Source organism: Haplochromis burtoni, unplaced genomic scaffold (genome assembly GCF_018398535.1).
Source record: "Haplochromis burtoni strain Fernald_Lab_line unplaced genomic scaffold, NCSU_Asbu1 Contig_69, whole genome shotgun sequence".
Classification (NCBI taxonomy): Eukaryota; Metazoa; Chordata; class Actinopteri; order Cichliformes; family Cichlidae; genus Haplochromis; species Haplochromis burtoni.
Window position 1 is genome coordinate 1818796 of NW_024582430.1, and position 22305 is coordinate 1841100.

General features: G+C 42.7%; 3 protein-coding genes and 1 long non-coding RNA gene across 6 annotated transcripts; 3 read left to right on the plus strand and 1 right to left on the minus strand.

Annotated features, from left to right (window-relative positions):
- The first annotated feature begins 1039 nt into the window (after nucleotides 1-1039).
- il17a/f2 (interleukin 17a/f2) lies at nucleotides 1040-4297 on the plus strand. 2 transcript variants are annotated; one of them, XM_014334097.2, is made up of 4 exons: nucleotides 1040-1110; nucleotides 1493-1748; nucleotides 3577-3731; nucleotides 3839-4297. In XM_014334097.2, the coding sequence occupies exons 2-4, from the start codon at nucleotides 1713-1715 to the stop codon at nucleotides 4071-4073; spliced, it is 426 nt and encodes a 141-aa protein (XP_014189583.1). In that variant the 5' UTR covers nucleotides 1040-1110; nucleotides 1493-1712; the 3' UTR covers nucleotides 4074-4297. The 2 variants fall into 2 exon arrangements, with proteins under 2 accessions (XP_014189583.1, XP_005924017.1); XM_005923955.3 differs by lacking the exon at nucleotides 1040-1110 and adding an exon at nucleotides 1112-1209 and having other exon boundaries at nucleotides 1609-1748.
- Nucleotides 4298-9220: 4923 nt separating this feature from the next.
- LOC102298403 (membrane progestin receptor beta) lies at nucleotides 9221-13363 on the plus strand. The gene is made up of 5 exons (XM_014334100.2): nucleotides 9221-9989; nucleotides 10075-10187; nucleotides 10321-10477; nucleotides 12381-12596; nucleotides 12755-13363. The coding sequence occupies exons 1-5, from the start codon at nucleotides 9705-9707 to the stop codon at nucleotides 13064-13066; spliced, it is 1083 nt and encodes a 360-aa protein (XP_014189586.1). The 5' UTR covers nucleotides 9221-9704; the 3' UTR covers nucleotides 13067-13363.
- A 344-nt stretch (nucleotides 13364-13707) lies between these two features.
- Nucleotides 13708-22290, minus strand: LOC102298199. Its single transcript, XR_001336358.2, has 4 exons — nucleotides 21223-22290; nucleotides 19232-19298; nucleotides 15892-17150; nucleotides 13708-14060 (listed from the first exon to the last, which is right to left on the minus strand). It is a non-coding gene; the product is annotated as an uncharacterized LOC102298199 (long non-coding RNA).
- si:ch73-204p21.2 lies at nucleotides 14915-20293 on the plus strand. 2 transcript variants are annotated; one of them, XM_042221566.1, is made up of 6 exons: nucleotides 14915-15025; nucleotides 17014-17137; nucleotides 17292-17352; nucleotides 17977-18037; nucleotides 19584-19658; nucleotides 19762-20293. In XM_042221566.1, exons 2-6 carry the CDS (start codon nucleotides 17019-17021, stop codon nucleotides 20037-20039), a joined length of 594 nt encoding a protein of 197 aa, XP_042077500.1. In that variant the 5' UTR covers nucleotides 14915-15025; nucleotides 17014-17018; the 3' UTR covers nucleotides 20040-20293. The 2 variants fall into 2 exon arrangements, with proteins under 2 accessions (XP_042077500.1, XP_042077499.1); XM_042221565.1 differs by lacking the exon at nucleotides 14915-15025 and having other exon boundaries at nucleotides 16875-17137.
- Nucleotides 22291-22305: the final 15 nt, after the last annotated feature.

Sequence of the window (22305 nt, forward strand, 5' to 3'; positions counted from 1 at the left end):
TTAGAAAAAAGTCTCTGTCCAAATGCTTATGGACCTTACTGTATCTTATCTTATATACTGAAATAATCAGAGCCTTTTTTCCCACCGCGATGATTAAAAACCCAACTTTAGCTTTACAGAATAAACAGATACGGTGATTATCAAAGAGGAAACAGATATTTAGATCAGATGTTTTGCTGATGTGCTGACAGTAAAAGATGCAGATAAAGACGAGATAAACTGGAATGATCCCACGCGGGGAGCTGAATTCTCACGGTAGATGATGGATCGAATAGATAAGAAACTACTAACAAAACAACATCGTAAAATTCAGGGCAGCGTGCACTTTGAAGACACTTTTGGGGGGATTTTATGCCTTTTATTTCAGAGGAAAGAGTCAGCAGGAGATAAAGAACAAAGGACTCCTGAATGACACCACAGGACTGCAGACCTCGACACAAAGCCAACCAAGTCTTCTACGTATCTGTAAAGCAAACCTTCTTCCAAACTTTCTTTGTCGGCCAGCTTCTGGAAGCACGATGAGAAGCAGCGCGAATGTGGAAAAGCAGCTTCTGAACGACATTGCTTCTTATTTTTTATTACAAATCAGAAGTTCAGAAAGCACATCGCAGCCTCGCACAAGTTTTATGTCCACGGACACAACTTTCCCAGTTTTCTAACCTTCCTGAACACCATTTGTCATCTCTCCGTTCTCACATGTGATGATTTCATTATTTAACAAGGACCAGAAACACTTCTGGAAGCTGGAGGGACCTTATCAAATAGAATAAACTTGGTTAGATTTAGGTTAGATAAATGTTGCAGATATGAAACCTGCTTCCTGTTGAGATACATCAGTTGCAAAAGCAGTGCATGAACACAATCAGATAATTTTTTTTTGATCAATTTCGATCGATCAGGATAAAGATAAGTGTGCTGGAGCAGAGCGGCGTGTTGGTCAGGGTTGGAAGCTCTGAACCTTCTGCTTGCAGCTCTGCAGGTTTCACCTCGCGCTCCAAAGACATGCTCACTAACGATCGTAAACTGGCTGCAGGTGCGTCTGTCTCCAGGTGTTTGAGATCTTTTGCCCTCTGTCAGCTGGGAGAACTTTCCCCACCACCATGATCGTAGGTGAGGAAAATGGATGGAGCTGTTGTCCAAACAAATTACTTCAGGACGTCTCTGATCGCGAATGCTTCTTAAAATTGAACATATGTAGTTTCTGCTCAGGTAGGAGAACACCTACATTCTTAGCAGGAAGACCAGAGTTTGCTGTGCCTGAAGGAAATGACCAAATAAAGAAAAATAGTGATGATCTCAGATCATCAGAGAGAAGCTGAGCGTACACTTATTAACACATTTAATGCAAACCGTGGACACTATATTACAGAAAATAAAAAAAGTAGAATCTGTTGTCATTAAAACAAATTCTGTTCTTTAAATTAAACGACCACACTGAAATTAAAATTCAGCTTCTGCTGTTTTACACGTTTTTCCTGTTTTTCTGTCACAGATGTTATCAGTGCAGCAAACGTGTTCTTTTCATCTGACAGACCGCCTGTCAGGCTTTCATCGTGTGATTCAGATGGTCTGCAGAGATAACAGGAATCTCCCGTTTTGTTTCTTGAGCTGTTATCATCTCAAAGATCAGGCGTGATCACATCTGATCAGCATAAATTGTGCTGATCTGAGAGCAGTCGCACACAGACGCTGGACGGGACCAGAGCAACATCATGAAGCTGCTGAGGCACGGCGTCTACACTCTGCTGGTGAGCGTCGGCTTTATTCACTCTGATCATCTGTTTACTGCGACTGAAAGATGAAAAGCCAGATTATATTAGTCTGCTGGAAATTACAAGCAAGAAATTACTCACGGCTGATAGTCGCAAAGGTTAGATTGGGGATGACTGGTGAGAAGTACCAGCGCAAAGCAAATTTAGCAGTTTGACTGTGAAATTGATCAGACTGGAAGAACCAGCAGTGGCTGAAAGGTTTTACTGGGTTCATTTAATGGATGGACATGAAAAGTGTCTTTTAGAGATGTCGTTAGCTGGCCTAGAAGAGTCAGGTGTGCAGCGCAGGTGTCAAGCTTTCCAGAACTGGACCCAGCGCGGGTCTTTAGGCAGGTGAGTAAATTTAAACTGGTCAGAAAACGCTTTTAATAAAGTAATGTTTTACTTCACGTTTCCAGATAATCTCCTGTACGGCTCACCGGGTTTATAATAATTATAATGTGTGTGGCTAACATAATATTTAATCAACTATAACAGTTTTTGGTATTTTTACCTAATAGTTACACAGTCCTGACGCGTAATAGTTCATCCCGTCCTAAAACTCTCTGTGAAATCGTCCTCCTGCAGACACTCTGTGTTTATTTATATTTAAAACTGAGTTTTGTGTCGGCTGCTGCTGTTTAATGGACTATCATGTCTTTTTTTGTGCTTATCATGGTTCTTATTCGACCCTGTAGATTTGAAATTTAAACCCTGTTAAAACAGCGTTTAGAGTGATGAAGTTTGTCGTTGCTTAAATTGTCATCATCTCACTAAAAAGTATAATAAAATAACCTTTAAGGGATGAAGTCCGGGGTGTCTTTAGATATTTTTATAGACTCTCAGCAGCGCGCTCAGGTTAACAGATGCTGATGGAGGCTCGAAGCATGTCAGGTTTGGGATTTGATTTCCAGCTTTTTCTGAAGAATCCACAGAATCTCCTTTAAAACAGTCCAACCCAGCATTCCCATCCAGCTTCAGGGTGACGCTCCTCTGGGCAACACCATGGATTAAATCCGGATAGACTTAATTAAAAAGAGCTTGTTTGTGTTGATATTACATCTATAATTGTTGTTGTTCTCACATTTTCACTCTGGATTTGAACTTTGTTCTCTGTGTGAGTCTATCGGTCTGTCTCATCACTGCCGAGCAGTTTTGGTCCACTCTCGGTAACAGCGTTGCTTCAGTTCATCGAGGTTTGCACCATTCGTTCATGCACAGCTCTCTGGACTCTGCACCACTGCAGCAGCTTGATTCTTTTCTTTTTCAGCCATGCATCTTCATGGAGCTCTTGGGTTTGAGCTCAGGGTGAATTTGCTGGTATGTCTGCTCCTGGGGAGATTGTGGCATTGAGTGTGTTAACATATACACCTGTATATAGAAGTGGTCCCTCGGATCATTAATCGGTTAATGAAGGGCATTTGATTGGCTGATACTTACCCTCCGCTTCACATGGAAGCAGTGAGAGAGGACTGTCTTTTTCACACGTATGGACTTTGAGGAATAAACGCTCTAACAGTCTTTAAAAGGCAGAGTTTAAAACTGTGAAACAAATAATTCTAGTTTTAGTATTTTAAGCTTCTAGTACAGACTAAAAACTTACTGAGAAACTTGCACAGATGAGCTTCACTAAGAGTTTCTAAGAGGTTCGTACTCTTCATACTAGATTAAAAGTTGAAATCACTGAACGATGTTTCAAACAGGCTGAGGATGCTCAGAAAGCTCTGGAATACATATATGTATGCAGAAAAATGTAAAAATGGTTGAAATAGTTGCATTTAGTAAAACCCAAGATTGTAACTTGTTGGTAATCTTGTATATTCAGGTATGTTGCAGTGCATTGTGGGTCGCTCACTCCGAGGTTGAAACTGAATCTGCAGCTGAATGTGACACCATGCTGACGTTCTCCTCTGAGATCACCAGCTTGACTGAAGGAAACGGGGACATCCACAGCAGATCTCTGTCTCCGTGGAACTGGACGTGAGTAAACTCATGAATGAATTTGTGAATGAATGACTGAATGAGTAAAAACAGAAACAACTCTGATAAATGTCTAATTTCACTTGTTGCTGTGTTTGTTGACTCAGGCCAAACACGGACAGAAACCGAATCCCCAGGACGCTCTGGGAGGCCGAGTGCAGTACCAGCTTTTGTTCCAGTCCCATCCCAGGACAGAAGGACCAACACAACCTGAACTCAGTCCCCATCTACCAGGACATTCTGGTCCTGACCTCACACAATGGCCGGCGCTGCTACAAAGCATCGTTCCGCTCTGTGGCGGTCGGCTGCACCTGTGTTCGAGCCGAGACCGATCAGAAGTGAAGCCCAGGAAACAGAAATGTTTCGAAATAAAAGGAGCTAAAAAATAAGTTAATTGAAACCTGGTCATTTCATTCTTGCTGTTGTATTTATTTAAAAACTGCACAGTGCGTGTTAACATCAGATGTGCCAGATTTGAATCAGCTTTTATCTATAATCTCTGTGCAGGTAACATAAAAAACACACAAACAAATAAAAACTACGTGGAGTAAAAAATGATGACAAGTCTGGTTTGTTTGAGATCAGCTTTCATTGTATGTGCAGCGTCGATCTGAGAAGTGCCAAAATAGTTACTCCCCTTTACTGACCTCACATTTTACTCACATTTGGTTCGCCTATCAGGCCCCTCGCTGTCTACTCTAGCAGCAGCTCTAACACCAATCCCCCTAATAAATCAACTGAAAGTATTGGGGAAAGTCTATATAAAACTTTACACATAAAACTGCCATGTTTTTTAAATGATCGAAGCTTAAGAGATTGCCTTTATCGATTTTTTTCCCGGAAATGGCCTGATGTGCTTGGATTTGTGTAAATTAAATTTTAAATTGTTGTTGAAATTTTCAGTCATACTGTTACACCCGAGCCCAAAGTGAGTCAAAGTTAACTGAACTTGTTTACAGTGTCATTAGTTGTTTCATAAACATCACACTATCGAAAGAATACACACTCACGCTGGCTTTGGGAATTCCACAGCGTGTTCTTTAATACACGTTCCCTTCGTCAACCATATAAGCCCGGTTGAACGGCTGCAGCTTAACAAACAGAGTAGTGGCGCGTACGGATGACAACATTAACCCTCGACTTGGGTTGTCTTAAAGAGACACCACACCATTGTGACTGTTACAACACGGATGATCTGATATCGTCGTGTTGGTGTTGTTCCCAGATCATCATGAAAATGTTGTTCCAGGTTCAACATTGCATGTGACCAATCACATTGTTGTGACGTTATTCTTTTGCGCGCCAAGTCATTCCTGCATTTATGAAATTCCAATGTTGCAAGGACAATATCAGTTCTGCTTACCGTTTATTAAAGGGTTACGGTTACGGTTAGGGTTAGGGTCAGGGTCCGTTGATCGGCGGACAGAGGCGGTTTCTCGCAGCTTAAGTACAGTTTTTTGTTTTACGGCGTTTTTTCCCGAAGTCGCAAAAGTATGACATCACAACATTCTGATTGGTCACTTGCAATGTTGATCCAGGAACAACATTTAGTATGATGATCTGGGAACAACACTAACAGGACGATATCAGATCGTGCGTTACAACACACTGTTCAATAATTAGTCAAGTTAATGATTTTGAAGTCACTCTTGAACCTGAGTCAGTGCCTCTGTAAGACATAAGAATGTGTGATTTTGAGCGTGTCATTGTGTGAAGACTACTGCATCATCTGCGTACATTGGAATATTAATATTTAGATACATGTTAATTTGAAGTGCAAAGAAAAGTAGTCCGAGCAAAGAGCCTTGGGAATCCCTGCAGAGTGAATATATGCACATTGCTTTCTCTGTGATAGAGAAATCCACAGAACAGCTTCAGTTCGGATAAAACTCGGTGTTTGATTGTGTGAAATGCTGTTTTCAAGTCTGGGTTTGGATGATTACTCGTTTTTGTTCAAGCACAAAATAACATTTTAATGTATTTTGTACAATGAAAGACATGACTTCGTTTGACAGTAACATTACAGGAACAGTCTTGATCTCTGAATGATGGCGTGTGAATATAACCAAACAAATCAAACACGAAACAAATTAAACATGTAGTTGTGGACCTGCAGTTCTCTCACCATCCACCAGTGGGCGTAGCAGAACTGCTTTTCTCCTCTTTTTAAAACATAATTCTTCTACAAAGCTTGTTACCTTTTACAGTTTTGTTTTGGCCAACATTCTTAAATATTTTATCATCTTACATTTTTATTATTTTAGAAGAGAATAAAATAGAATAGAATAGTTTTCACTTAGAATTTGGAAATGTAACTAAAATAAAAAGAGAAAAAAAAACTTGACGTTTACAATTTTGCTTTGCTTTGTCTCTTTTTTTTTTTTTGTTGTTGAATTAGTCTCCAAATTTACCATCATGTGCACTGGACGAATTAGAAAAGTTCCTAATCTTTCCTTTTATTAATCTGACGTATTTAGAGAATAAATGTGACGTTACTGTGTGGAGGATTTGGTGGTGTATTGGCATGCACGCTGCAGCGAAGTGTGCATTACTGCTGAGTCTCATGATGTCTGAAATCCTCTGCAGAGAAAAACTTGTTCAGACTGAAATCAGCTCTAATTAGCTGAAAACAAGAACACATTGTGGAGTGTGTGTGTGTGTGTGTGTGTGTGTGTGTGTGTGTGTGTGTGTGTATGTGTGTGTGTGTGTGTGTGTGTGTGTGATTTGAACACTCTGACAGCAGGCCCAAAGACCCGAACAGAAAACAATAGAAGTGAGTAGAAAATAAGTTGTGCAGCGTAGCAGCGAGCAGCTCACATCCAGGAGACGCTCAGGTAGGTTTGATTTCCTTCTTGTCCTTCAGATTCTGTGACCTCTGACCTTTGTACAGAGATGATTGAAGCTTAAGTGTTTCCAAAGAAAAAAGGCATTTGAAGCATCTTTAAGCTAAAGTTTGTTGAAGCTGAACAAGCCCCAATCAAAGCTGTTGGACTGCTTTTAACTCAATCTATTTGCCACCTATCTGTACATTTATTTCCCTCTCATGCACAGCGGGGTAAAATAAGTACTGAATACCTCACCAATTCTCAAAGTAAATAAATTTTTAAGCTGCTATTGATGTGAAACAATGCAGTACACAGATGCAAAGAATTCAAACTTTCTAATGGTGTATTAATTAGAAAGACATAGGGAAAAAGTATTGAACACGTTTACTGAAATGTATTTAATACTTCGTGCAAAAGCCTGTATTGATGATGACAGCTTCAAAACAACTCCTGCACAGAGAAACTAGTCTCACGCATTGCTCAGGTGTGATTTTGGTCCATTGTTCCACACAAACAGTCTTCAAATCCTGAAGGTTCTGTCGACCCCGCTATGAACTTTAGATCTCTCCATAGGTTTTCATTTGGATTCAGGTCAGCTGATTGGCTGGTTCATTCTAGCAGGTTTATTTTCTTTCTCTGAAAGCAGCTGAGAGAATACTTGGCTGTGGGATCATCGTCCTGCTGAAACGTCCACCCTCGTTTCATCTTCATCATCCTGGCAGATGGCAGCAGATTTTTATCCTGAATGTCTCTGTACATCTTTCCATTCATCCTTCCTTCATTTATATGAAGTACCGTATTTACTGCACTATAACGCGCACTTAAAATCCTTCAATTTTCTCAAAAATCAACAGTGCACCTTATAATCCGGCGCACCTTATGTATGAACTGGTTGTGCTTATTGACCTCAAACTGATTTTATGTGCTACACGGCGCTCAAAAATCTGTCAAAAAATGATTTAGTGCGACTTTGGTAAGCTACGAAGCTGCTAAGCTTGATGGATTGTTGGAGCATTACGGTACTGTAGTCAGGAGCCTCGCGGAGTAATCGGGGTCCAAAACTCCGTCCACTTCAGGTACCAAAGTCAAACGAACACTGAGAGTTAAAAACGGTCTAAATTCTTTCTTCTTTAATAAAATGATCAGCGTTGCTGCTTTACCAGGTGTAACAATTAAGTTTAACATCCAGGCATCCATAAAAACAGGATTTATTAAATGTAACGGAGTTAGTTAGGAGTTAGCAGGAAGTTAGCTCGCTAGCTTCCACCTAAACTTGATGTAGCATGTTCTGACTGAGAGATTTCTGAAACAATTCAAACGTACAGCTCTGCTACCACTTCCAACATAAATGAAAATAGAAAACTAAACAGCAGTGATGTTTGTAGGGTTACTGAAGTTGGGCTAGCTGGTATATAATGATGTGCTACGTGATTGCTAGCGACACAGCTATGTTAGCATAACATAAACACAGTGAAGCTGGAGGATGAACGCTAACTTTTTTCCACCTGATAAAAATTAACGTGAGGGTTCCCGATGGTTAGGGACAAATGCCAAACTTCAGTCAGGAGAACAACTGAGATAATCCATCCACAATACGAGGTTAGTCATTAATATACTGCAACAACATGGGAATAGAGCAGCTGTGAGAGAATTCAACATTAATGAATCAATGGTACGGAAGTGGAGGAAGCAAGAAGAATGAGTTGAGTAAAGTTTGACTTAGTTTTGTTTGGATTAATGTGCTTTGTGCTCCAAAAAATATATTATGCTGAAAAACAGCCCTGCGCCACAATGTTTCCACTTCCAGACTTGACTGTTGGTGTTTTTGGGGTGATATGCTGTGCTTATTGTTCTCCAAACATGGTGTTTTGATGTATTTTGGCATCGGTCTCATCTAATCAGACTATATTCTCCCTCTGTTTCACAGGCTTGTCTAAATGTTGTTCAGCAACCATTAAACGCTCTTCAACACGCTTTTTCTTTAGCAATGGACTCTTGCATGGTGAACGTCCATACAGGCCATGGTAGTTAAGTGCATAACTTGTTTTCTTTGAAACAACTGAACTTGTTGATTCCAGGTCTTTCTGTAGCTCTCCACAAGTGCCAAGTATCCAATGCCATCAGTATGTTTTACAAAAATACGGTTTGTTAAGGTGTTGAGAGAGCTCACTGGTTTTATCCATTACGAGCTGTTTACTTGTGTGACACCTAGGTGATGAGACACCATTTTTATAGGCCATCAGTTGGGACTGAATCAGTTGATATTAATTTGCAGTAATTACTGATTTTCTGAAGCTGATGCCATTTCCATGCCTTTTTGAACCTCCCTTTCTTCATGTGTTCAATACTTTTTCCCTGGGCGATCGTGGCTCAAGAGTTGGGAGTTCGCCTTGTAATCGGATAATTGGAAGGTTGCCAGTTCGAGCCCCGGCTTGGACAGTCTCGGTCGTTGTGTCCTTGGGCAAGACACTTCACCCGTTGCCTACTGGTGGTGGTCAGAGGGCCCGGTGGTGCCAGTGTCCGGCGGCCTCGCCTCTGTCAGTGCGCCCCAGGGTGGCTGTGGCTACAATGTAGCTGCCATCACCAATGGGTGGATGACTGGATATGTAAAGCGCTTTGGGGTCCTTAGGGACTAGTAAAGCGCTTTACAAATACAGGCCATATTGCATTATTACACATAAATTAGTTTATGGACATCTGTGGTTTGATTTATTTGTATGTGTGCATTGGATGGGTTGTTACCTACGTCTGGTGTGAATTTCATGTTAACATCACCTTTAGAAATGTATTTATTTAGAAAATTAGAGTTTTAAAATAAATTACTTCAGAGCGTGTACTGGTATATTCATGGTAGAAATTTGTTTGATAAAGTACAAATATTTGACATTTTAATAACAAATATCTCTGCTGAATTACAGTCATTTCCCAGCATTAAACTTTTATTTTACATTTTATAATTTGGAATTCCCAACAGATAAAAGCATAGCAAGGATATAAGCTTTACAGCTAATACTCTCAGCTTTTTGGCTTCCAAATAAATTCATAATTTAATTTACTGAAGTGTGATTTTCATTTTCACGTAGGGGTAATCAAACAGAACAGAATCTTCCTATCATTTCCTCCTCATCCAGCTGGGTCATCTCCCATCATGCCTCAGGTGTCGTTTGCCCATCCCTCGCTCTGTCTTAACTTCCTCCCTCTGCTGCACCGCCTCCTCCCATCCAACCCCCCTACCCTCCGAGACGTGGATGTTCCCCCTCTGTTTCGGGAGCGCTTCATCCTGACGGGGTACCGTCCCACGGGCATGTCGTGGCGGTGTTACGCCCTCAGCCTGTTCCAGATCCACAATGAGACGCTGAATGTGTGGAGCCACCTGCTGGCTGCCGCCTTCGTGGTGCTCAGGTTCATGGTGTTCGCCATCATGCGAGGAGGGGTAGGATATTTACAGATGCTCTGATCTTCTGCTGCATGATGACATTCTGTTTGACTTCCTGTTGTCTGACCTTTGACCTATTAAGGGAATCCTGGGTTTCCGACTGCAGGGTCCTGAAGGTGAAGGTTTTTCTGTGGATGCCTCCTCTCTACCTCTGGTCCTCTATGTTCTTTCTGCAGTCACATACCTCAGCTGCAGGTGAGTGATTCATTCTTTAGTCACCAACGATAACAAAGTCTTCCTATATATTTGATTTGGGAATGATGTTTGAAGCTTAATGTAAACATTTTAAATATTGCAGCTTTAACTAACATCGTGTTACCTCCTGCAGTGCTGCCGCTCACCTGCTGCAGTCCCACTCAGAGCAGGCGCATTACTCACTATTCTTCCTGGACTATGTGGGCGTGGCCGTCTATCAGTATGGCTGTGCTCTGGCTCTCTGCCTGTACAGCTCCAACACTGCCTGGAGACAAAGCATGCTGGGACAGGTTTGTTCACAGATCTTGAACTATGGTAATATTTGATGGCTGATTGTTGGACGTCTGCAATGTTGGTTGATTTTTTGGACGGCCTGGTAGTTTTCTGGTAAGGTAGTGGAAATTTAGTCTTGACTGACTGACTGGATGGAGGCAGGAGGTTGGACAGTTGGATGTTACATGTTGGATAGTCTGACAGTGTTATGTTTGGGTATTTTCACAGAATGATAGATGGCTAGATTCTGTGATGGCTGGGTGGTTACGTGAGTGTCTGCTGTTTTGATGTGTTTCTCCATGCTGGCTCTGGTTCTCCAGTATCTGCCCATGAGGGCAGGGGCTCATTTCCACATGCATCATCCAGCAGTGATCCATCAGTGGCAATCAGCAGGCTGGCATTTAAGACCAGCTCACCCTTTGTCTCATTGCCAGTCCGTCAGCTACGGCTGTAACTTGGCTCTTCCATCTCTTGTTATTTGCCTCGTTGAATTCTAACTGCTGTTTCCTTGTGTGTCCAGTTTGTTTTTGCCGTTCCTGGAACTAAACTCCGCTGCAGCTTTCTTTACTTGTCACTTTCTTCAACCGTTAACAAGACAATTGGAAGATTTTTGCACAACTTTCGGAGCCAACTGGAAATTGCCCTTCACTGTGTTACACCCACAACCCTTCTACCTGGTCCTCACAACTTTCATGGACTGAATATACTTATAACTCACTTCTCTCTTCTGCTATAGGTCTCTTGCCTTTTGAAGCCTCTCTAGGGTACCAACCCCCTCTTTTTCTACAGATGGAGCCTGATCTTGCAATGCCTTCAGTTTGCTCCAGTCCACTGTGCCTGTCTGCTAGTAACTGCTAGTCTATTGTCCCTTGAGTCTGCTTTCATGTCCACTTCCACATATCAGCCTTTCACCCCCTGACAGTTAGATGACTGTATTGTATATGGATAGTTGGATGGTTTGATAGTATAACCATTGGATGTTTGGATATTGTGATTGTTGGACAGTGTAATACCTTAATGGTCTGAAGGCTGGATGTTTAGATATTGATATGGTTGTATTTTTGGGGAGCAGGCTGACTGGCTAGTTGGATACATGGACTGCAAGATGGTGTGATGGTCAAACAGTTAGACGAGTCGATACTAGGTAGTTGGATGTTGAATACTGGTATGTTTGTATGGTTGGAGAACTTGATGGTTGGATAGTTGGGTAGTTAGAATTTTAATAGTGTGAAAGTTGCACAGTTCAGTGATTGGATGTTAGATGACTGGATGGTTGGATAGTTTAATAAATGGAGTCCTGGACGGTTTAATGGTTGGGAATTTGGTTCATTTGATTGTTGGATGTTGCATTATTGAATCACTGGATATTGTTATGGCTGTGTATCCAGTGATGCAACTGGATATACCTCCCAACTGGAGCTAGGAGGTTGAATAGTTTGACTCATGGACTGTTAAATAGTGTGATGAGTGGACAGTTTAGTGACTGGGTGTTGGATGACTGGATGGTTTGTAAATGATATTGGTAAACAATTTGATAATTGGATATTGGATTGTTGGACGGGTATAGCTGTATGGTTGGAGATCTGGGTGGTTGGACAGTTTAATGATTGGATGTTGGACAGCTGAATACTGTGACTGTTGGATATTGGAAAGTGGGGTGATTAGATGACTGAATAGTGTGAATGTTGGACTGATGAACCCAGTGCAGGCTGGACAGGTTTGTTCACGGATGGACAATTTGGATGTTTTGTAGTTGGCTTATTTAATGGTTTGATGATTATTTTGTGGACAGTTGGATTTCTTATTGCAATGATGCCTGGATGTTCAGATGGAAGGGAAAACATGGTTAGAAAGGTTTGTGTTTGAGACTTCCGTCCCATCGGTATGTTCAGATGTCCTGATCAGGTTTTTGGATTTCAGGTCTTCCTCCCAGCAGCTGCCCTCCTTGCGTGGCTCTCGTGCACCGCCTGCTGCTATGCAAAACTTCGTTTCCGCCGTCCATACCCCCTTCACAGGAAGCTCTGCCAGCTGATCCCAATGGGTGTGGCCTACCTAGTGGACATCAGCCCTGTTGCCCACCGTCTTGCCACCCACAGCTGGACAGGCAGCCCTGCACTACCATTGCACTTCTTGCAGGTAGTTCCTTTTACTTGTTTCTTTAGTCATGGATTTATTAGACCTAACAGTTATATTTATTACTGGTTAGTAATTTTGGGTAAAAATATTGCACAAATTGTTCTTATTTGTATATTTTTGTGCTACTGTCAAAAAGCTTTCTGTCATTTTTCCACCAGGTGGTGCTGTTTATGCTATCCGCCTTCTTCTTCTCTTGCCCCGTTCCTGAGCGCTTCTCCCCCGGCCGCTTTGACATCGTCGGCCACGGACACCAGCTCTTCCACATCTTGCTGTCACTCTGCACACTGGCCCAGCAGGAAGCGCTGTTCCACGACTTCCTATGGCGGCGGCCGGCGATGGTCAGAGAGTTTGGAGAGGAGCGCCTCCTGCTGGCTTGCGCCTCCTTTCCCTGCCTGACGTTGTGTTGCGCCTTGACAGCCCTCGCCATGAGGAGGCAGGCTCAGGCACAGCTGATGAAAGAGCAACGATAGAAGAGGAAAAAGTTTGTGTACAGGAAGTCTCTTCTTCTTCTGAGGGACTGACTCTGCAGTGGAAGCATTTCTTTACTTTTGTTGGTTTGGGTTGTTTGTTAGCATCAGATGATAGTGATGCAGACCATCATATTCCTGCACCAAACTTCTGGTTCTTCTGGTTTCTCTTTTTTACATTTTACTAAACAACGACTAAAATCAAGTGACCATTTAACATTATGGGACCAGTTTTTAATTTCTGTTTGCAATAAAGCAATATTGTCTATAGTTTGTACGTTTATCTGTTAGCTGAACACTGTTGCCTCACTGAGCTCCAGGTTGGGGCCTTGACTGAAAATAAATCTAAAACCTGTATTTAATAAGATAAGATAACCTTTATTAGTCCCACTCGTGGGAAATTTGTTTTGTTACAGCAGAAAGTAATAATAATGGATTGCATTTATGTAGCGCTTTTCGGGACCCCTCAAAGCGCTTTACAAGTCCACTATTCATTCACACACTGGTGGAGGCAGCTACAGTAGCAGCCACAGCTGCCCTGGGGCAGACTGACAGAGGCGAGGCCATCACCAGTAGGCGGTAGGTGAACCGTCTGTTAGATTTGTTTTTAATATATCTGTTATTAAAAACCAACCTACCAACCTACCAACACCCCATATTTTACTAAAGCTGATTCTCCCTTTATCTATCAAAATGAAATTTTAGCTGACATTTTACAGTAACTACAGGGTTTCTATGGACTTTAACACCACAATGCACGTATGACAACATCCAGACAGGAAGCTGAATGCAGACTGCGATAGAGAAAAAATTATGTGAATTCACTTTATGTGTCCTTTAACAGCAAGGCTGCTGTTATCTGCCTCTCACAGTCCTCAAAGGGCCTCACTCTGCCAGTCAAGCAGAAAGTGTCAGTTGCACAGTTCGGGTGGAGCTGCTCTTGGTGCTCCAGTTTCAGTTTGATCTCGGCTTTATGGAGCTTATCAGTCGCAGCTGCCTGTGGTTAGAAAGACGCCATAAAATGTAAAACACACCCCCCGTTCAGCTATCAGGAGAGAATATCATTCTCGGTTTGAACACTAAAATTATGAAACAAAGCCACTTCTGAAAGCATTTGTGGCTGTATTATTGACAGCACAGAGTAAATGTTCAACACAGTGATTATAACAGATGTGTGAGGAACCACATGGACAGGTGAGGAACATCCTGTTCACATACACTTGTACCGTAGAGCAGGTCAAAGTTCATCAGTAAATCAGCAGTGAAACAGCAAATACGCAGAGGGTGTTAAAAATAAAAAAGCAGAGATATGAAAACATTAAAGCAGAAAAAGAGGCAGCAAGTGAGCTGCTAGCCTGTAGCTCTGTGAAAATAGAGGTTTCAAACAGGTTGATTTGCTTTACCTTCTAATCGAATCTGCTATGAACAGCAAATCTTTAACAAGACAGTCTGTGATGCCACGTTCCAGTTTTAGTCACTCACAGTGACCTCTGATGGGTCTAAAATGTGTTAGAGCCTCATTATTAATGTGGACTAATGTTTTTGACATAAATCCCCATGACTGTCAGCACTCTGCCTAAAATTAATATACACACAGTAGGTTTAGTGCCCATTAAACTATGATCATGCTGAAGCCTCTGTTGGATATTAGAGGAACTGCAGTCTTTCTGCACATTTCTGAATAATTACCGATTTTTGTTAGCATTAATAATCACACATTTTTAGATTTAAGCAAAGACTGCAACATTTTGAATATGTGCACATGCAGTCTTTGTGCTTAGCTAAGCTAAGCAGGTCTCAGTTCCTGTGGGGGAATCCGGAGTCCTGTGCAGTGTTTGTGCAGTGTGTCTTTAAGCAGCTCTCACAGCAGAGTGTTTGTTCAGTCTGTCAATGAGTAAACGTGCAGCAGGAACAAGCCCTCATAGCACCACTGAACCTGAACACACAGCTGTCTGCACACAGGTACGTCCACACTGCTTCTTAAACTTTAGCGCTCATACATTAAGAAAGTAAACTGAACTGTTGGAACACTCAGAGCTGCACTCGTACTCTGGAGCTGCCTGCAGTTACTCAACTGACATGAATGTAGATGAGAACGTTGATGTGTTTTAATTCACAGACATACAGTCATAATGTCAGTTGTAAAGGAAATTAATGTGCAAACACTAATTATCCTAATATTAATGTGTCAAGAGATATCATAAAGTAACTATTTTACCAAGTTTCACATCTGAGGTTCTGTTATCTGTTACTTTTCTGAGCTGTCTTATGTGATAGCAGCAGCATCAGTGTGTTCTTGATTTTCACGTTTGACGTGAAAAATATTCTCATAGTAGCACTTTTAAGACCAGGAAACAGGTTAAAAGACAGACTGGCATCGTTTGGTATTCACACCAGAAAACCAGAGACAGATGATGAGGCAGCGGGCCCCCAGCTGCAGACCCCACCCTGTTCTATGAGGAACAGGCTGAAACAAAGGGCTGTAATTTGGGGTTTGTGTCTGTGAAGAGGCCAACTGTTGTGACTTCATTGTCTTTTATCAATACAATGTTGCTGTTTTGCACTTTGTCAGAACTATTTAGGGTCTCTTTATGGACTCTTAATGTCTCTTTTACTTGTTTTACGCCTCTTCGTGGCTTTTTTTTCTTTTTTGACTTGTTTGGCATTTTTCTGGGACCTCACCGTGCTCGTGCATACAAAGATGGAGCGGGTGGAGCGACAGCACCACCTCCTCGTACAGAACAGAGGAGGCTTCGCTGGAAGGCAAAGGGGCTTGCAAATGTGCAGAAACTGTGGCCCGGCAGGATAAAGCAGCTTAAATTGCTCACCCATCAGGATGTGGACAAGGGTGTTGCCTGAGCCATCAGGTGATGTGGGCTGACCTTGAGATCAGGTGACCTGCTGGGACTCGCTTTTGTGGACGCTATAGGCTCGCTTTCTTTGCAAAAACAAAAAGAAAATAAACAGAAAGGCAGTCGTCTCCTTCATACGTGGAACTCCGTCTCCAAACAACTGAGAAAAGAGAAGAAATCTTAAAAAGAGCAGCCCCGCCCAAACCTTTCACCGCAGCTCTGATCATCATCGCACATGGTGATGATGTTTCCTGTTTTCATTCATTTATTCTAATCTCTTCATGGTTCGCCTGCTCTGTGGCCTTACTTCACTTTAAGTTCAGTCTCAAGTTCGATGGACTACGATGTGTCTGCGTATTTGAGTCGCAGCTCTGGAGACAGGCATTGGAGACAACAGGAAGTTCCCCCTGCGCAGAATAAAAAACAGCCCCAGCTGTTGAAACATTTAACTGATGTTTTGTCACTGCAACATTTAACAGAAGAGATGTGGCGTGATAATCAGTGAGGTGGATACGTGTTAGCTTGGCTGTTTGCGCCTCGTTTCCTTTATTACAGTGAAATAACTGCGCTAAATGCAGTTTATACTAATCTGAACATGGCGTTCTCGCACCGCGACCCACCTCCGGCATCTGCTTCACTGTTTGTGTAACAGGAGTTGGTCAGGATGATTCAATCGCCGCTGAGCTGAAAGAACAAGTACACACCCGACGACGGACCGGCCTTAAAGCACACACAGGGTCACGTTTGATCCACGAGTGTGTTGCTTTGTGCGTTCATGACTCAGGGCTCCAGCACACAATGATATCAGTAAATTTGAGCTCATATTTGCTCAGTTATGTTTGAAGAGCGCTTTTAAAGCATTCCTTTGATATGAAAACAGATCAGGTGGAATTTATGTTTCAGAATAGGTCAGAATAAAGTTTCTGACCTTTGACCTCTGCTGATTGTTAGACCTGTTAATGATCAGAGAAACTGAGGATAATTTACATCTGATGCTAATTAAAGTTCTTTACAAAACACTAAAATGCAAAGTGAGTTTCTTGGAGGTCATAAAGTCTCCAGGTCGTCCTCACTCATCTGCGTTTTCTCTCCTCTCAGGGATCATGGCAACCGGACCAGACGCCATCGAGCTGTGGCTCCTGCCATCAGGAGTGGTTAGCTTCTTCATCCTCCTCCTCATCCTCTCCATCTTCCTCACGGGTCTCTGCAGCGACTGCGGCAGGTCAGCAGACTTTCTACATCACAGAATGATGAAATGAATGAAAATGAAAAGTTTAACGTGATTATCAGAGTCAATCTTAAACAATCCAGTAACATCTGAAATGATCAGTGAATCATTAAAACCTGATCTGACGCTGTTGTTTGTTGTTTTTCAGACATTCGTTTGAGCTTCAGGATCTGGAGGTGAACAGAACCCCGTCAACGCTCATCAGCGTGGTAAGAGACGAGTTTAACGACCTAAAACCTCTGATGGGACGGGGCGTGGCTTAACTTGTAGTCTAAGGAGCTTGAGAAAGGAAAGCTTCTGGACTTCTTTAAGTTGCTTGAAGACGTTTCACATCTCATCCGAGAAGCTTCTTCAGTTCTAGGGTCAAATGGTGGAGAGTCCCAGGCTACGTCCACACTGGCCCGGATAGATTTGAAAACGGCGTTTTTGTCTGAAAACGCTCCGCGTCCACACTAGCGTTTTCAGTCATTTTCACAGAGTTGTGCGTCCACATTGAAACAGCCGAAAACACTTACACTCTAGTCCTGTGCATGTGTGAAACGCAAGAAGATTCGACCTGCCTCATTTCTGTCTGCTGCTTATTTACTTTCCGGCTCTTTGAAACGGGGGTCTTTTGTCCCTCTTGGGGGGGGGGGACACTCCCACAGCGTTTAAATCTGGGACTCTCCAATATTTGACCTTAGAACTGAAGAAGCTTCTCGGATGAGAGGTGAAACGTCTTCAAGCAACTTAAAGAAGTCCAGACGCTTTTCTTTGCAAGCTCCTTGGACTACGATGACCTGGATGACTGAGAACCTTCACAGACATAGTTAACCTGTCGTGTTGATTGACAGGTGAAGCTGGAGGAAGTGAGAGAAAACCCAACGATCAACGAGATCCAGAACGACGAGAAACGTGAGCAGACTTTTCAGCTATACTAAATGAAGTTTTAATGAAGTAGTTTCATCACATTTTCAGGTTTGTGCGACGGAGTTTACTTCAGTTTTATATAAGCAGCACCAAACTGCATGTGGAATGAAGTCAGGGTGGAGGAAGAGCTCACAGCACCTCCAGAAAATAAAAGTCTTTGCAGAAAAATGTCTTTTACGCGTGAGTGCACAGAGGTAGATGAGTAATGGCTCTGAACCTGAAGATCGGAGGTGAAATGAATACCTCGTGTGCTGGAAACGATGACCACCATGGAAAATAAGTCAGAATTTACTGCGCTAACAGCTACTGACCGTCAGCGAGAGCCGATTCAGCTCCACAAAGATATCACATCTTTGTGGAGCTGACATGTCAGTTAACCCTGTTAGGGACCCTCCCTGGAGGAGCCACCTGGGGGCGCCACAGACTGAGCAAGGTCCCTCTATCCCATCAAACACCAGGCAGACAGCAGACTTTAACTAAAGACATTTAAATTATACGATTCATGAGGTCAAATGAATGATGAGGCTGGGAAGACTGTTTTAATAGTTTCAGAAAAAAAATATGAATGACTTCCTGTGTGCATTCCCACCTTTAACATAACTTTATTCTTCCAAAGGAAAAACAAAGAATCACAAAAAAGAAGCTTTCGACCTCGAGCTGAAGGATCTTTTAAATTTATTCTGCATTTAAAGGAGAGGCACGTTTCATCTGTAGTCTCATTTTTCGTGCGCAGAAGCAGGAAGGACGAGATGCTCCGTGATTATCAGCAGAGCTGATTTAACGTGAGGTCTGCAGAAATCATTTCATCAGTGTCCAAATGTAGGAGGAAACAGGAAGTATGATGTTGCACTGATCCCCTGGTGGCGTGGCAAATTTCAATGTGTCGCCATGAAGCACCAAGCTGCTGTAGATCAAATTGTCCAATCAGGGTTGAGCAGCAGCCAGCTGCAGACCCTAATTCGCTGGAGGTTTCTTCCTGTTAAAAGGGAGTTTTTCCTTCCCACCGTCACCAAGTGCTTGCTTAAAGGGGCTCATCTGATAGTTGTAATATTGTTGGGTCTTTACATTACAATATAAAACACTTTGAGGCAAGTGTTGTTGGGGCTAAATAAATAACAGCGACTTGAATTTAATCAATGTGCTTTTTAAAAAAAATAAATAAAAAGATGATGTCCTCACCTCTCGCTGTCTCTCCGGCTCCCGATGTCCCGACTCTAAAGTCCCGACAGCTCCATCGTACCTGAAACTAAAGAATAAAACAGATGATATGAATAAATATAAGTAAATAAGAAATATTCCACATGTGCACAAATGAGGCTCATTAACAGGTTCAGTAAGAATATTTAATGGAGTTTTCGTGTAGAACAAGATGCTTTTAGTTTGCTCTCATGCTCGATTTTCTGGCTTCAGGCTGAATCGCTTTCATGAACTCGTGATATTATTTTTTACTGAGAACACTTAAAAATTAAGAAACTCGGTGAAGAAACTCAGATTGCTGAATGTCCCATGATGCCTGTGTTTGTGTGTTCAGAGTCACGTCCTGAAGAGGAAGTCTCAGTGCAGTTCACTCCCTGGAGGAGCCACCTGGGGGCGCCACAGAGCCAAGGTTTTATTCTCTGAAGGGAGAGAACGAAGAAACCACAGAAACTACTTTTATTGATCATCGTGATCTGATCATTAGTTCCTAACTGTCGTCTGTCTGTTCACAGATCAAAACGCTGAGCACATCTACCACGCCATCGGAGGACACGGCACCAACCCGGACATATCATCACCAGCAATGCCGGCCAATCACAAGCCAGCCAGAGCACATGACGCCGCTCTGGAGGATTTTAGCAACTACGACGGGGATTCGGTTTATGCTCAAGTCAGCAAGAAGCTGAGCTCCAGTGCTTCACCTCCACCTGTCCATACACCTGCGGAGATACAGGAGGAGGAGGAGCCTTCACCTCCGCTGCCCGAGAGGACGGCAGAGATGGAGGGATGATGGATGAAGAACGAGAGACGGTGTGAAGAGACAGAGAACGAAGGACGCCAGGTCCTCCCGCACGCATCATTAACGCCAAAACCTGAAAACTACATCTGCCAATCAGAGTGCTGGAACCCTAACACTCATGACATCACAGCGTCAACATCTCAGCTTCAGCGTCTTGATGTGAGGTTGAATTTCTAATGAAAAGGAGACACGTGTCACACGTGGAGTGACATCAGCGACTCGCTGAATCTGAACACAAGTTCAGAGAAAAAAACACGGAGGACGATTCAGGAACAGCAAAGACGGGGTGAAGTTTCTCTTCCAAGGAGGGAAAAATATTTTTCATCTTTATTGTAGTTCAGCAGAGTTTTCAAGCATTTTTTAAAATCAGATTTGAGCCGATGCACGTTTTTCAGAATCAGAAATGCTTTATTAATCCCGAAGGAAATGTCCTGATTTTTATGTCCCAATGAGCCTTAAAATTAAAGACAATTTAGATAACTGGCCAAGAAAGTGCCAGAGGCTGTTTCAGAGTAGATGCTAAGTGGCGAGAGTTGTTTCTAGAAGGACTTTGGGGCAGATACAAATCTATATTTATAATATACAAACAGTGTGACGGCCTGCAAGCAAACTGCAAAGGAAGCAAAAACACGTCTACATGAAAGGAAAGATGATGAAGGACGGAAACCTTAAATAAAGTTATAGAAAACTATTTCTGAAAGTCTTATGAATGAATTGTTGTTGAGTTTTCAAAGTAGATCCATAAGGTGAAACCTTTACCTACACTAGGGTAGCCCCATTACCATTTTGCCCTTTTTGAGACAGAATTGATCATTTCTATAAGAAATCGTGACATTATCAGCAAAATGCTTCGACAGGCAGTGTGAGAGCATCGCCCGGACACAGATACCTGCTAATTAGTCCCAAAGAATTTCACCCAAACTGGAGCTCCGCCTTCTTGGACGGTCTGTTATTACAGTGACCTCACAGTAGACATATAATTGGTCACATGATGTCATTACAAATGCCCCAAAAGGCTCCAACAGCACAAACATGGTCCAGTTTAGGGTCAGGTGAAGCCTGGCTAGCAGCTACAGCCACCTGTGTCACCATCCACCTATCAGTCAAAGAGGCCACGCCCCTAATAATGCAAACTAAGCATTAATAAACTTTAAACAGCTGTGATGAGGCAAACCTGTAATTTGTGGCTGTGGCCGTCCAAGTCCACTGACAGGAAGTGTTCTCAGAGAGAGCCCGTCCTCCTCCAACCAGGCCAAACCTTCATGGGGTCTTCGTTTGCGCCACCACTCCCACTGAGCAGCGTTTGAGTGATCTTGCTGGAGTGTAACAGCTCTCAATTGTCTCAGTGAGGGAATAAACTACAGCATGGCGGTGGGTCACATGACTTGCTGTTTGAGACACAGGAAAGGAACCAGAGTAGATCAGTTTACACGTCACATTTTGCTGCTTCCGTTTATTAAATCTTCCCTCAAAGCCGACATGTTTATGTTGGATTTCACTGCCTCGTGTCCAACATCGTGACATCGGTGTGAAACACTGAAGCCGAGCTTCTCTCACCATGTGCTGTTTGTATATTCCTGTAATCAAACTGTGGCCCCATCCTCGTGGTGACAGGAGGTGATTTCTTCTGAGCTTTATCATCTGACTGTAAGTGAAGTTACAGCATTTAGAAAGTCACGCTGAGTCACAGCGAAACCAGGAGAGGATGCAGTGGCGTCCAAATGACAGCTGAGTCTTTGTTTGGACATGTCTTCGCTTCTGAGACGCTTCTGCTCTGTGAGGACGATCTGTCCGGTCCTCGTAAAGACACATTCAGGTCTGAGACTTTTCAAAGGTCCACACAAACACAAACACAAAGCTTCTGTGGAAGAACAGGGAACTTTATCAGGAAGTTTTAAATGAAAGAGGAAGTGAGGACAGTTTTGTAAGGAGGGAGGGAATTTCTGAAGCTTTGGGACATTTTTGTAAGGTGGAGATGCCCTGCAGAGCTTTTGTAGGACTTGTCTGACAGAGTTGCACAGATGTCCCACAATTATCACAGATGACACATCACCCTCAGCTTGAGCTGACGACTCCATGGCAAAGCCTGTAGCTGTGTGATGTGAGACGGCTGCGCCTCAGTCAGGGACAGAACTTTAAAGGTTTGAGGTCCAGATCCAGGTTCAAGGATCTGTGAGAGTGCCGAATCAGTGACAGACAAACAGGGTAAACGTGTGTGTGTGTGTGTGTGTGTGTGTGTGTGTGTGTGTGTGTGTGT

Excerpts from the sequence above, each read along its gene's own strand:
- il17a/f2 (XM_014334097.2), top strand. The coding sequence starts at position 1,713 with ATGAAGCTGCTGAGGCACGGCGTCTACACTCTGCTG. Across the intron at positions 1,749-3,576 it reads ACGGCGTCTACACTCTGCTG|GTATGTTGCAGTGCATTGTG; the intron begins GTGAGCGTCGGC and ends TTGTATATTCAG. Across the intron at positions 3,732-3,838 it reads CTGTCTCCGTGGAACTGGAC|GCCAAACACGGACAGAAACC; the intron begins GTGAGTAAACTC and ends TTGTTGACTCAG.
- si:ch73-204p21.2 (XM_042221565.1), top strand. The coding sequence starts at position 16,875 with ATGATCAGAGAAACTGAGGATAATTTACATCTGATGCTAATTAAAGTT. Across the intron at positions 17,138-17,291 it reads CTCTGCAGCGACTGCGGCAG|ACATTCGTTTGAGCTTCAGG; the intron begins GTCAGCAGACTT and ends GTTGTTTTTCAG. Across the intron at positions 17,353-17,976 it reads CGTCAACGCTCATCAGCGTG|GTGAAGCTGGAGGAAGTGAG; the intron begins GTAAGAGACGAG and ends GTTGATTGACAG.
- LOC102298403 (XM_014334100.2), top strand. The coding sequence starts at position 9,705 with ATGCCTCAGGTGTCGTTTGCCCATCCCTCGCTCTGTCTTAACTTCCTC. Across the intron at positions 10,478-12,380 it reads GACAAAGCATGCTGGGACAG|GTCTTCCTCCCAGCAGCTGC; the intron begins GTTTGTTCACAG and ends TTTGGATTTCAG. Across the intron at positions 12,597-12,754 it reads TACCATTGCACTTCTTGCAG|GTGGTGCTGTTTATGCTATC; the intron begins GTAGTTCCTTTT and ends TTTTTCCACCAG.